This window comes from Gekko japonicus, unplaced genomic scaffold, assembly GCF_001447785.1.
Source record: "Gekko japonicus isolate JY-2015 unplaced genomic scaffold, Gekko_japonicus_V1.1 scaffold1305, whole genome shotgun sequence".
NCBI classification, from domain to species: domain Eukaryota; kingdom Metazoa; phylum Chordata; class Lepidosauria; order Squamata; family Gekkonidae; genus Gekko; species Gekko japonicus.
In genome coordinates, this window is record NW_015170318.1 from 228,305 (window position 1) to 241,189 (window position 12,885).

The 12,885-nt window shown below is 52.4% G+C and overlaps 1 protein-coding gene across 1 annotated transcript in view; it reads right to left on the bottom strand.

Annotated features, from left to right (window-relative positions):
* Nucleotides 1-7,655: 7,655 nt before the first annotated feature.
* APEX1 (APEX nuclease (multifunctional DNA repair enzyme) 1) overlaps nucleotides 7,656-12,885 on the bottom strand; it is a 10,033-nt gene continuing 4,803 nt past the window's right edge. Inside the window, exons 3-5 of the mRNA XM_015418046.1 lie at nucleotides 10,989-11,170; nucleotides 9,837-10,029; nucleotides 7,656-8,746 (exon numbers count right to left, since the gene is read on the bottom strand). Coding sequence (XP_015273532.1) covers nucleotides 8,232-8,746; nucleotides 9,837-10,029; nucleotides 10,989-11,170 — 890 coding nt within the window. The 3' untranslated portion in view covers nucleotides 7,656-8,231. The remainder of the gene's footprint in view (nucleotides 8,747-9,836; nucleotides 10,030-10,988; nucleotides 11,171-12,885) is intronic.

The following is a 12,885-nucleotide window of genomic DNA, read 5'->3' on the forward strand; positions in this document are numbered from 1 at the left end:
GAGTCCCGGCGTCTCCATTCCTGAATCCTCGTGTCTCGTAATGCCAGGTGGAGTTGGCCTCTTGGGGCCTGTCCCTTTCTCCCCTCGTTTTGAGACCAGCCACGATCTTGAGAGTGAGGCCTGGTCCCGAGAGGACTTCGGACCCCGCCAGAATGTAACTGAGGCATTATTCCCCCCCCCCTTTGATTCCCTCGGTCTCACACGGCTTCTTTCATTGCACATTCCTGGGTGGAGGGATTCCTCACCGGCCTCTCTCCCGGGGAGCCCCGTCCCCATTCTTGGAGGTTGGGGAGGGGTGCGTGATGTTACCCATCATGCATTGGTGTGTTCAATTTTAATTTGGGAGGTTCCCCCCCCCCAAACCTGAGTGGGAGGCATGAATTCCGGGATGGGCCAGACAAGCTCTCCTCCCACCTGCGCTCACCATTTCCGTTCAAGGGGCTGCCCATTCCTTCCGCCCTCATTTCTGTTCCTGGAGACCTTTTGGATCCCCAGCTTCCCCCACCAGGAAACTCACTCCTGTGACCCCTCAGGGGGGCAAAGGGGTGGCTGCGGGGAGGGTGAGGGCCCTTCCGAGGCCTAGAGCATCCGAGGCCTGCGAGGACTACTTTCCAGGAGGCGCCTGGCCTCCGGCTGTGGGCCTTGAGGACTGGCTGAGGCAGCACGACAGGGGGCAGGTTCCGGCTGTCGATCCAGAAGTCGTCCCAGGCGCCGGGGAGTGTGTTTTTGGTCTTGCTTCCATGCCTGTCTTGGCTTCTGTCAGGGAAGGGGGGTGATTTCCCCCCCCCCCAGCTCTTCTTCCCCCCGGCTTTGAGCTTCGTTGCTGTTGCGGCTTGTATATAAAGACGACGTGCGTGTACAGAGCTTATTTAAATCTCTCTGTCCTCCGTGGCGCCTGCCCACGCCCTTTCCCTTTTCCTCCTCCTGTTCTCCCGCACCCTCCCCTGTCTGGGTTCAGCTTGCGTCTTCATCTTCCTCCTCTCTCTCACCAAGGCCGGAGGAGGAAGTTTAAAAAACAACAACAAAAGGTTGGATGGTTGTAAATAAAGTTGAGATTCCATACAGTGAGAAAACGTGTTTGGGCAAAAACTGTTTCGTTTCGCTTAATGGGGCCCGTGCCAATCCAAGGTGCGTTAGGTATGCGGGCACGTTGCCTTTCCAAGCTGAAAGCGTCTTGTAGGAAGCTGGTTTCCCTTTTGTCGGCTTAGGTAAAGGTAAAGGTTCCCTTGCTTGAATGCCAGTTGAGCCCGACTCTAGGGTTGCGGTGCTCATCTCCGTTTTAAAGCCGAAGAGCTGTCCGAAGATGTTTCTGTGGTCATGTGGCCGGCATGACTAAACACAAAGGCATACGGAACGCTGTTACCTTCCCACTGAAGTGGTACCTATTTATCTACTTGCAATTTCTTGCTTTCGAACTGCTTTTGTCAGCTTACTTCTATGTAACTTGCCCAAGGACTCAGGCTGGTAGCCACATTGGTGTGAAGCAATAGAACAAAGTTAAGAGTCCAGTGGCATCTTTAAGACCAGCGAAGTTTAATGCTTGGGTATAAGCTTCCGCATGCACACAAGGGCTTATACCCAGGATTAAACCTTGTTAGTCTTAAAGGTGCCGCTGGACTATAACTTTGTCCTGTTTTCCAAGGACGGGCTCCGTCACTTTGAATCATTTGGCCCTCTTGATCTCCTACCTATGATCTCAGGACAATTTGGCACATGAAGCCAAAAGACCCAAGATTCTTGCACAGCTACTTCAACATGTCAGATCATCAGGAGCAGAGGCTAAGGCCTCCAACAGAGAGGGCCGGCCGCGAAACAGCAGAGAGATGTGGGGTCGGTAGCAATGCTCCCTCTAAGCTGTGGAGACTTGTGAGCAAAAACTCTACTTTGTGAGCTGCTGGCATTAAAGTTGTGAGCGAGCCATTTGGCCACGGCAGAAATTAGTTTGCTCTGGAGCCCTCCTTCCTGAGCTAAGACAAAGATGTGTGAGCCGGAGGCTAAAAAACTGTGAGCCAGCTCACACTCACTCAGAGGGAACACTGGTCGGTAGTGGGCTCTTCTTCAGCCTCCACTCCTCGTAGGCGCCCCAGACTTCCTTGGAGGCCTCCCATCCAAGTCCTCACGGAAGCTGATCCTGCTTCGCTTCTGAGATCTGACCAGGCTGGGCTAGTCCTGGGCTTTCTAAGTCAGGACTGGGCACGTCTCTTCCCCTAAGTATCATGGGTGACCCACACCCCAGAAAACTTTCCCCGGGCAAGCCTTGAGGAAATGGTTTACACCCCTAAGAACAGTTTTTTACACCCCAGTTTTTTACACCCCTCCCTAAGAACAGTTTTTTACACCCCTCGCTCTGGCCGGAACCCTGGACACAAGCCATATTACTCCGCGCAATGTGCTGCCTTTTAAAAAGATGCACGATGTTTAAGGCAAGTGATTATTATACTGTCGGTCGTGTTTCCCCAGTCGGACTGCAGAATACGGGGACTGTCCTGCACATTTACAGCTTTTCTTCGGGACAGGCTGTAATCCACAATCCGTTCTGACCAGGCTGGGCTTTCTAAGTCAGGACTGGGCACGTCCCTTCCCCTAATTATCATGGGCGACCCACACCCCAGAACACTTTCCCGGGCAAGCCTTGAGGAAATGGTTCACAGCCCTCGCTCTGGCCGGAAACCTGGACACAAGCCATATTACTCCGCGCAGTACGTCCTGTGATCCAGTTCGTGCACCTCTTGTTTCTCCTTGGGAAGAGCTCTGCAAGACTCCTGGGAAGCGAAGCATGATTTCTGCACCTCAGAGCAAATCCCAGGCGGTGGTTTTTAGATGACGACTGTTTGAGATGCCTGCAAACAGTGTTTCCTCTAAGCGGAGTTAGAGTGAGCTAGCTCACAGTTTTTTAGCCTTCAGCTCACTTGTTCCTGCTAATAGGATTGGGCCAGGAAGACTCCCCCCCCCCAGCACCCTTCCCTGCCAAAACTGAACAAGTCCTGTGATCCAGTTTGTGCGCCTCTCGTTTCTCCTCGGGAAGAGCTCTGCAGCAAGACTCCTGGGAAACGAAGCTTAATTTCTGCGCCTCAAAGCAAATCCCAGGCGGTGGTTTTTAGATGACGACTGTTTGAGATGCCTGCAAACAGTGTTTCCTCTAAGCGGAGTTAGAGTGAGCTAGCTCACAGTTTTTTAGCCTTCAGCTCACAGGTTTTTGCCTCAGCTCAGGAAGGACGGCTCCAGAGCGAACTCATTTCTGCAGTGGCCAAATCGCTGGCTCACAACTTTAATGCCAGCAGCTCACAAAGTAGAATTTATGCTCACAAGACTCCCCGGCTCAGAAGGAGCACTGCCTGCAAAGTCCACGTTTTGCACGACTAGCTACTGATGTGCTTCACAGAGGCTGAAATCTAGAGGCAACAGAGGCAGAGAAGAAGAGTGAGCTGGCTCACAGTTTTTTAGCCTCCAGCTCACAGGTTTTCGCCTCAGCTCAGGAAGGACGGCTCCAGAGCGAACGAATTTCTGCAGTGGCCAAATCGCCGGCTCACAACTTTTAATGCCAGCAGCTCACAAAGTAGAATTTATGCTCACAAGACTACCCGGCTCAGAGGGAGCACTGCCTGCAAAGTCCACATTTTGCACAACTAGCTACTGATGTGCTTCACAGAGGCCGAAATCTAGAGGCAACAGAGGCAGAGAAGATGGGGTCCCTAAGAACTTAATTCCAACGGAGTCCGGTTGAGCGTTTCAGTGGGGGGGCGGGGGCGCTGCGCCCAGTACTTTCCCAGGGGAAAGTTGGGTTGCAGAAGGCGTTTTGAAGGAAACGAGTCGTGCTGGGAGGCAGGAGATGGCTTCAGCTGCTCCAGGGCAAGACCAGGTCCAAGGCATGGCCTAATCCCGATTTGAGAATGAGCCACTTGCCTGTTTCCCCTTTTGCCCGAGAGGCTTTCTTATCAAGCACCGTGCAAATACTTCTTCGGCCTGGGGAAGAGACCCTTGAGGGGTTCCTCCTTCCAGGACACGCGGCGGGCTGGTCATGTTCACCACAGCAGACCAAAGGAGGCCCTTCACCTGGGCAGAGGCATGAGAATGCAGCAAAGCTACTTGGCCATTTCCCAGAATTTCAAGTCTCAAGAAGAAGAAGAGATTGGATTCATACCCCGCCCTTCACTACCCAAAGGTGTCACAGAGCGGCTGACAAACTCCTTTCCCTCCCCCTCCCCACAACAGACACCCTGTGAGGGAGGTGGGGCTGAGAGAGCTCTTGACAGAAACTGCTCTTTTTCAAGGACAGCTCTTATCAGAACTACGGCTTGCCCAAGGTCATCCAGCCAGGTGCAAGTGGAGGAGTGGGGAACCAAACCCGGTTCTCCCAGACTAGAGTCCGCGCGCTTAACCACTACACCAAACTGGCTCTCAAGGAAGTCCAGTGTCTTTCCCATGGGCTGGGCCTGCTGTTAGAGAAGCACACCTGCTGTTAGAAGAAGTGCCCTGCTGGATCAGACCAATGGTCCATCTGGTCCAGCATCCCGCCTCACACAGTGGACAACCAGTTCCTCTGGACGGCCAACAACAGGGCATAGAGGCCGAGGCCTTCATTAGAACGTCACGAGCGCTGCTGGATCAGACCAGTGGTCCATCTAGTCCAGCATCCTGCCTCACACAGTGGACAACCAGTTCCTCTGGACGGCCAACAGCAGGGCAGAGAGGCCGAGGCCTTCCTCAGAACGTCACAAGAGCCCTGCTGGATCAGACCAGTGGTCCATCTAGTCCAGCATCCTGTCTCACACAGTGGACAACCAGTTCCTCTGGACGGCCAACAACAGGGCAGAGAGGCAGAGGCCTTCCCGTGAGGTCGCCGCCTGTCTCTGGGATTCTGAGGATTAGTGCCTCTGAATGTGGAGGTTCCCCACAGTCACCATGGCTCATAGCCATTGATAGACCCATCGTCCATGAATCTATTTAATCCTCTTTTATAGCTGTTTATTCCTGTGGCCACCACGACATCCTCTGGCAGCAAATTCCACCTTTTAATCACTCTGTGTAAATTAGTATTTCTTTTTGTCCGTCCTGAACCCACTGCCCGTCAGCATCATGAATCTAAAAAACATCCAGTTCTGTCAGCCACACAAATTATACTTACACAGATGTTTTTATTATCACATGGAAGGATAGTGTAGAGTAACAGGCCACTAAAAATCTCAGTAATGCTGGCTTTTGAAATCACATGGGAGTGTTCCTCACATGGTTTCTGTCAACGAATGAAGCCACACCACCTAGTAGTGTGCTTTAAAAGAAAATGTGGAACAAAGCCAGTTTGGTGTAATGGTTAGGAGCACAGACTCTAATCTGGGAGAACCAGGTTTGATTCCCCACCAGTGCTCCCTCTAAGCTGTGGAGTCTTGTAGGCAAAAATTCTATTTTGTGAGCTACTGGCATTAAAGTGGTGAGCGAGCCATTTGGCTCCGGCATAAATTAGTTTGCTCTGGAGCCACCTTTCCTGAGCTAAGACAAAAATACTTGAGCTGGCAGCTAAACAACTGTAAGCTAGCTCACACTGACTCAGCTTAGAGGGAACACTGTTCCCCACTCTCCCACATGCAGCTGCTGGTGTGACCTTGGGTCAGTCACAAGTTCTCTCAAGGGCAGTTCTCTCAGAGCTCTCTCAACCCCACCTACCTCACAGGGTGTCTGTTGTGGGGAGGGAAAGGAGATTGTAAGCTGCTCTGAGACTCCTTGGGGTAGTGAAGGGCAGGGTATAAATCCAGTCTCCTCCTCTCCTATTACATACTGATGAAGCATTATTCCTCCTGCTCTGAGACATTTTATCTGAAGAGAGACTCTAGGACAGTGATGGCGAACCTTTTAGAGACCGAGTGCCCAAACTGCGACCCAAAACCCACTTATTGATCGCAAAGTGCCAACACGGCAATTTAACCTGAATACGGAGGTTTTACTTTAGAAAAAAAAAACTCATACATTAACTTAAGATGATCCAAACAAAGTAAGGAAAGCAATCCCAAATGCTTTCATTTATTTAAAATTATTTGGCAGAGAATTCGACACTTTAATGATGGTCTGGGGGGCGATGGCACGCGTGCCCGCAGAGAGGGCTCTGAGTGCCACCTCTGGCACCCGTGCCATAGGTTCGTCACCACTGCTCTACGCCTATTCACCCCTAACAAAAGGGCTGAGCAAGTAGTTCTAGGATGGTGTTCAACCCCTGCCATAAAAGATCTCAAAACCAGGAGGAATAATGCTTCAGAGAATGGTGTCAGTGGTGGTGTATATGATTCTCCCCTCTTCTGCTTTATCACCACAACAACCCTACAAGGTAGGCAAAAATGAAAGTGCATTGACCAAGGTCACCTAGTAATTTTCACAGTGGGTAATAACCCAAGCCCAGTTCTCACCCCTTCAGCCGTGCTAGCGCCGACTACAGGGGTCCCTGTGGGAAACTTCGGGGTTCTGACAATGTGATGGGCGCAGCCACGCCAATAGTAGGAGGCAGAACTCCCGCCACAGAAGGGCGGCCCCCGCTTCCCACCAGTCACCCAGGGAAGAGCCTTGTCCTGGAATGGCCGCTCCTGCCAAAACAACACTTTTTTAAAAATCCACAGAGCCAACCAGAAGCCTCGCTGGGTGAAAGCCCCACCCACTTTCTAAAAACATTTGGGAGGCACCGGGAAAGGTGGAACACTGGGGGACTCCGGTCCTGCCGGCTCTCGTGTCTGAAACTCTCAACCCACCAGTCAATAGGACCGCTCTCTAAACCTCTGAGCCACTGGGTCCTCTCTCTGAAACTGCCTCTCAACACACGAATCCGCCTTCTACCGAATCAGACCCTCGGTCCGTCAAGGTCAGTACTGTCTACTCAAGACTAGCGGCAGCTCGCCAAGGTCTCGAGCAGAGGTCATTGACATCACGTATTAGGTAAAGGTTTCCCCTTGCTCGAAAGCCAGCCGAATCCGACTCTAGGGGGCGGTGCACCTCTCAGTTTCCAAGCTGAGGAGCCAGCGCTGTCCGAAGACTTCTCAGTGGTCTTGTGGCTGGCGTGACTAAACGCTGAGGTGCACGGAACGCTGTGACCTTCCCACCGAAGCGGTACCTATTTACCTACTTGCACTGTCTTGCTTTCGAACTGCTAGGCTGGCAGGAGCTGGGGCCAGAGACGGGAGCTCACTCCGTCACGTGGCACTCAGGTCTCGAACTGCTGAGCTACAGACCTTCCGGTCTGCAGCTCAGTGTCTTAACCTCTGAGCCACCGCAGCCCCCTACGTCATGTATTACCTGGGTCCTCCTTTTAACTGGGGCTTGAACCTAGGACTTCCTGCATGCAAAGCAGAGGCTCTTCCACTGAGCCAGGGCCCCTCCCAGGCAGAATAAAGTCTTGATTCAGTGCCTGAAGTCTACTCTCCCACCAATTCCATACTTGGGGGGGGGGGATGGAAAAATCGCCACCGTGCTGAACAGTAATGTGCACTTCCCTTTGCAGGAGACTTAAGAGGCAAGCCGGGCCAGGCCACAATGGCAAGAACCGTCAGTGCAGAACTAAACATACATGATTGAGGACTCTCGCCCAAGACAACTCCTGCCCTCTTACACTAAAGGCACTCAAAATACGACAGGCACTTTTTTTTTTAATAAAAGGAAGTTTAATGCTTTTTGCAGAGAGAAACTTTCTTACAGCACCAAGCCTCCTAAAAGCAGGAAACTGGATAGGGCAGAGTGCCTTTTAAGGAGAGAGAAAAAAACCAGTTGTTAGATACAAAATTAGAGAACTCCAGTGATTTAGAGCAACAATAAGGGAGGTCTGTCAAGTGGGAAAAAGAAATTCAGTAGCGATTCCCTGCCTTCCCCTACCACGGCCTCAATCAAGCCTCCCACATTGGGAATCCCCGCGTGTGGGTCTGCCAGGTTCTGAGCCGGAAGTCCCGTGGCCTTGCTGTGGGGAAGAAAGAGGCGGCATGGCTTCTTCGGCATCCGAGTATCTCATCCTTCTGGACTCTGGAGTGGAGAGGCATTGCTTGCTGTAGCAGGCAGAGGGAAAGAAGGGGATACACAAACGTCCGAAATTAGACGAAGGGTTACCATCGTCTGGTTAGCCCGGGAACGGCCTCTCTTCCGGGTCAGGAGCTGGCAAACCCTATCGGCATCTCTGGCTCCCCTGCCACGATAGAGAAGTCAAGCCACTGTCGTGAGGGTGTGCACACGGGGTTTTTCCACCCGCGGCTCCCCCTCCCATCCCATCACACAGCCAGATACAAGGTGATGGGGCAGTGGTCACTCCCCAGGGCCTTGGAGCGGATCTTGCTGTCGCACAGGCCCTCCAGCAGCCCGCCGGATACCAGGAAGTAGTCGAGCCGCCAGCCGACGTTCTTGGCCCGGGCGTTCATCATGTAGGTCCAGAAGGTGTAGGCGTAGGGAGCATCGGGGTAGAGGTGGCGGAAGGTGTCGGTGAAGCCGGCCTCCAGCAGCTGGCCGAAGCCCGCCCGCTCTTCCGGTGTGAAGCCCGCGTTCTTCTTGTTGCCCTTCGGGTTCTTGAGGTCGATCTCTTGGTGCGCCACATTGAGGTCGCCGCACAGGATCAGGGGCTTGCGGGCGCCCAGCCCTTGGAGGTAAGCCCGGAAGGCCTTGTCCCAGCGCTGGCGGTACTCCAGCCGCACCAGCCCCCGGCCAGAGTTGGGCACGTAGGCGGTCACCAGGAAGTGGGAGGGGAACTCGGCCGAGATCACGCGGCCTTCCTTGTCATGCTCCTCCTCACCTGTAGAGGGGGGCAGAAAAGTTGGGAAGTGAGATGGAAGCGACCACAGCTGTCTGCGCATGTGTGCGTGATGCGCCGTCAAGTCACTTCCAACTTGCGGTGACCCTAACGACCAGTGTTCCCTCTAAGCCGGGTTAGTGTGAGCTAGCTCAGTTTTTTAGCCTCCAGCTCGCACATTTTTTGTCTTAGCTCAGGAAGGAGGGCTCCCGAGCAAACTGATTTATGCAGCAACTGAATCGCTCTCTCACCACTTTAATGCCAGCAGCTCACAAAGTAGAGTTTTTGCTCACAAGATTCCACAGCTTAGAGGGAGCGTTGCTAACGCCCCCCCCCCAAAACGTTCCGTTGGCTGCGGCTTCCTTGACTGAGTCTGTCCATCTCGTGTTGGGATATTCTGCCCCTTGGGTGGTGTGTGTGTGTGGCCTGCAATCTCAGAATGCAGATTTGGGAATGCAAAAGTGTGAAAACAGAAGGAGGGAAGAAATCTAGAGGCAGGCGGGGCACACAGTACAAAGGCCCGAGAAACCAATGGGCAAAGGCCGCTGAATGCAATGGGGGGTGGGAATGCGGGCTCTGGGAAGAAGAAGAGGACAGGAGATTGGATTTATATCCCGCCCTTCACTACCCAAAGGAGTCTCAGAGCAGCTGACAAACTCCTTCCCCTCCCCACAACAGACACCCTGTGAGCACTGTTCCCTCTAAGCCAAGTTAATGTGAGTCAGCTCAGTTTTTTAGCCTCCGGCTCACACATTTTTGTCTTAGCTCAGGAAGGAGCGCTCCAGAACAAACTGATTTATGCAGTAGCCAAATCACCCGCTCACAACTTTAATGCCGGTAGCTCACAAAGTAGAATTTTTGCTCACTGGACTCCGCAGCTTAGAGGGAACATTGCGTGTGAGGTAGGTGGGGCTGAGAGAGCTCTTGACAGAAACGGCTCTTTTTCAAGGACAGCTCTTATCAGAGCTACGGCTTGCCCAAGGTCATCCAGCCGGGTGCAAGTGGAGGAGTGGGGAATCAAACCTGGTTCTCCCAGATTAGAGTCCGCGCACTTAACCACCACACCAAACTGGCTCTCCCTGGAAGAGCTTACCGATCCCGTACGTGACGTCGATGGGCTTGACCTTGGAGAGCAGGGCCACTCCGCTGTACCCCTCCTTGTCATCTGAACAGGCCCAGTACTTGTGGGGATATTCCGCCATCTCCCGGATGTCCGCGGGCAGCTGTTTCTCGGCACACTTCGTTTCCTGCAGGCAGAGCACGTCGGGGTCTTCCTCGCGCACCCACTGCAGGGAAAGACACTTTTAGCGCCGGGCCCTGGGAACCAGGTCCTCCCACCTCCCGCAAAGAAGGGAGGCGGCCAGTTAGAGCTGGGGAACGCAGACCGCAGTGGGTTAGGGCTTGGCCTGCCCCTTCTTTCCCACCGGAGTGGGTCTGTGGCTGAGCAGTAACGCCCATCCTCTGCGCGGTCCCGATTTCAAGACACAACATTTCCAGTTGGAAGAATCCTGGATAGCAGGTATGGGGAAAGACTAGCCTCTGCTGCTAAGCAAAGGAAGCAGCACTGTGCTGGTTAGGCCAACCTTGGTCCGGCTCGGCACAAAGCCGTGTCATTGGTTCAGCTGCAAATGGCCTGCCGGTGAAAATCCCCTGCTTTCAAAGGCCTACACGCACGAAGCCAAACGGTCTCTGGTCTTAGCCATCTGCGGCCCCAAAGGCCTTCCCTATTGCACCTGGGGGACCTCTGGCTGCTATGCCGCCGCTTAATTGTGGCAACGCACAGGTCCCCCAAGGGCCTTTTGGCAACTCGGTGGCAACATTACTCAAAACAATAAAAGAGTAGAGAATGGAGAGGGGGAAGCAGATGTCCCTGAGTTCAGACTGCATTTTTTTTAAAAAATGGTAGAGTGGGAACATGAACTTATGATGTGTATATATGACAGGCTCTTTTTGTAGCAGGTACTCATTTGCATATTAAGCAACACACCCCTAATGTAGCCAATCCTCCAAGAGCTTACAGTAGCTCCTGTAGGAAGAGCTCTGTAAGCTCTTGGGAGGATTGGCTACATTAAGGGGGTGTGGCCTAATATGCAAAGGAGTTCCTGCTACAAAAAGAGCCCTGCGGGCGGGGCCACGACTACTGATCCATTTAGTCAAGGTGTCGGCCATTCTGAGTGGCAGAGGATCTCGGGGGGTGCGGGGGGGTGGAGGGTGCCTTTCCCAGCACAAGCGGGCAGAGAATTACCTCCAGGCCCTTCTTCTTGAACCAGGCACGGATGCCATCAACATTCCAGGAGGTGATCTTCAACGTGTACTTCTTGCCGCTAGGAGAGGAGAGTTTTTCCGGAGGGTCCTGGTACATGATCGGGCCATCGGCCTCCTTCTCAGCCTTCGCTCCGCCTTTCTTACCCTTCTTAGGCTCTGGCTCTAGCAAAAAAAAAAGGGGGGCGGGGTGGGAGAAGAAACCAAAGCTTCAAAAGGGAATTAGATAAGCATATGGAGCAGAGGTCCATCAGTGGCTATTAGCCACAAGGTATAGATAGGGGCTCTCAGTCTGGGGCAAGGGATGCTCTGTCTTCTTGGTGCTTGGGGGGGGTCAACAGCGGGAGGGCTTCTAATGTCCTGGCCCCACTGGTGGACCTCCTGATGGCACCTGGTATTTCTGGCCACTGTGTGACACAGAGTGTTGGACTGGATGGGCCTTTGGCCTGATCCAACATTGGCGTCTCTTATGTTCTCAAAGGCCTTGTTGTTAGTCACGGGGAAAATGGGGTCAGCAAAGGCTTGTAATTAACTTCCCATCTAGTCACCTCTGGCGAGCAGACGTTCAATCCAGGTGACCGTGGGGGGGCAGTTTTAGAAAACTCGGTTCCCTTTAATACACCAATTGCCAGCCCGTTATATTTGTCAAAGGCCACACAACAGCATCAAGATGGGTTCCCAGGGTTGTGCGAGCGGTTGTGTTATGTACGTACATATGCTCTTAGGAGAAGAACGCTACCAAGGAAGAAGAAGAAGAAGAAGAGATTGGATTTATACCCCGCCCTTCACTACCTGAAGGAGTCTTAGAGTGGCTTACAAACTCCTCTCCCTTCCCCTCCCCACAACAGACACCCTGTGAGGTAGGTGGGGCTCAGAGAGCTCTTGACAGAAACTGCTCTTTTTCAAGAGCAGCTCTTATCAGAACTATGGCTTGCCCAAGGTCATCCAGCCAGGTGCAAGTGGAGGAGTGGGGAATCAAACCCGGTTCTCCCAGATTAGAGTCCACGCACTTAACCACTACACCAAACTGGGATATCCCTGGCCTCGAGGGCAGAAATAGGGATGGAGAATAACATTCCGCTTCCTTGGAGTCTCAACTTTTGTTTAAAATTCTGGCAACCTTCCCAGAACTTGCTTACAGCAGATGAGTTGCTTGTGTTTTACTGTGTAAACCGCAGGAATGTTCCTCAAGGTCAATCTAAATTGTCTCACCCCCACCAATTAGTTCTGTTTTCTTAGTCCAATGGAGAGGGAAAGTTTCCACAGTCACCAGCCTTTCAGTAATACATTGGAGTAAAAACACAGCTTTCAAAGCACTCTCAGACTTTTTAAGCTTCTACACAGTTTCCCTTCTGAGACAATCTCCTTGATTTAAATGCTGCCAGCCAGTGTTATTATATTTTCAGAGACCACCAAAAATTTCTAAAGGGCTTTTCTGAACCTCCCAGTCCTGCCCCTGGTGGGGTAAAAAATTGAGCACGTTGAAATGTGGTCTCTATATTCCCTCAATTATCTTAAGGTATGATTCAGCCTTCAAATTAATAGGTTTTAGCCTGCTTACTATCAAAACATCGCCCCGGAGCAAAAAGTGAAAGTAAAGGGCTCCCGTCTGTCCTCTTTCGTTGGCCGCTTTAACCGAGGGGAAAATCACCCTCCCACGCTGTAAGACTCTTTAGGGGCTTGGTCTCCTTGATTTAAATGCTGCCAGTCAGTGTTATTACATATGCTATACAAGTAACTGCCTGACCATTGAAATCGCTGCACACATAGCGGGGGAGAAGGACATGAGCACGCTGGTCCCACCTATGTGCCAGCTAATGTGCATGGAATCTACATGTGCACAACCCTGTGTGCACATAGGTTCTATCCCTGTGATCAGG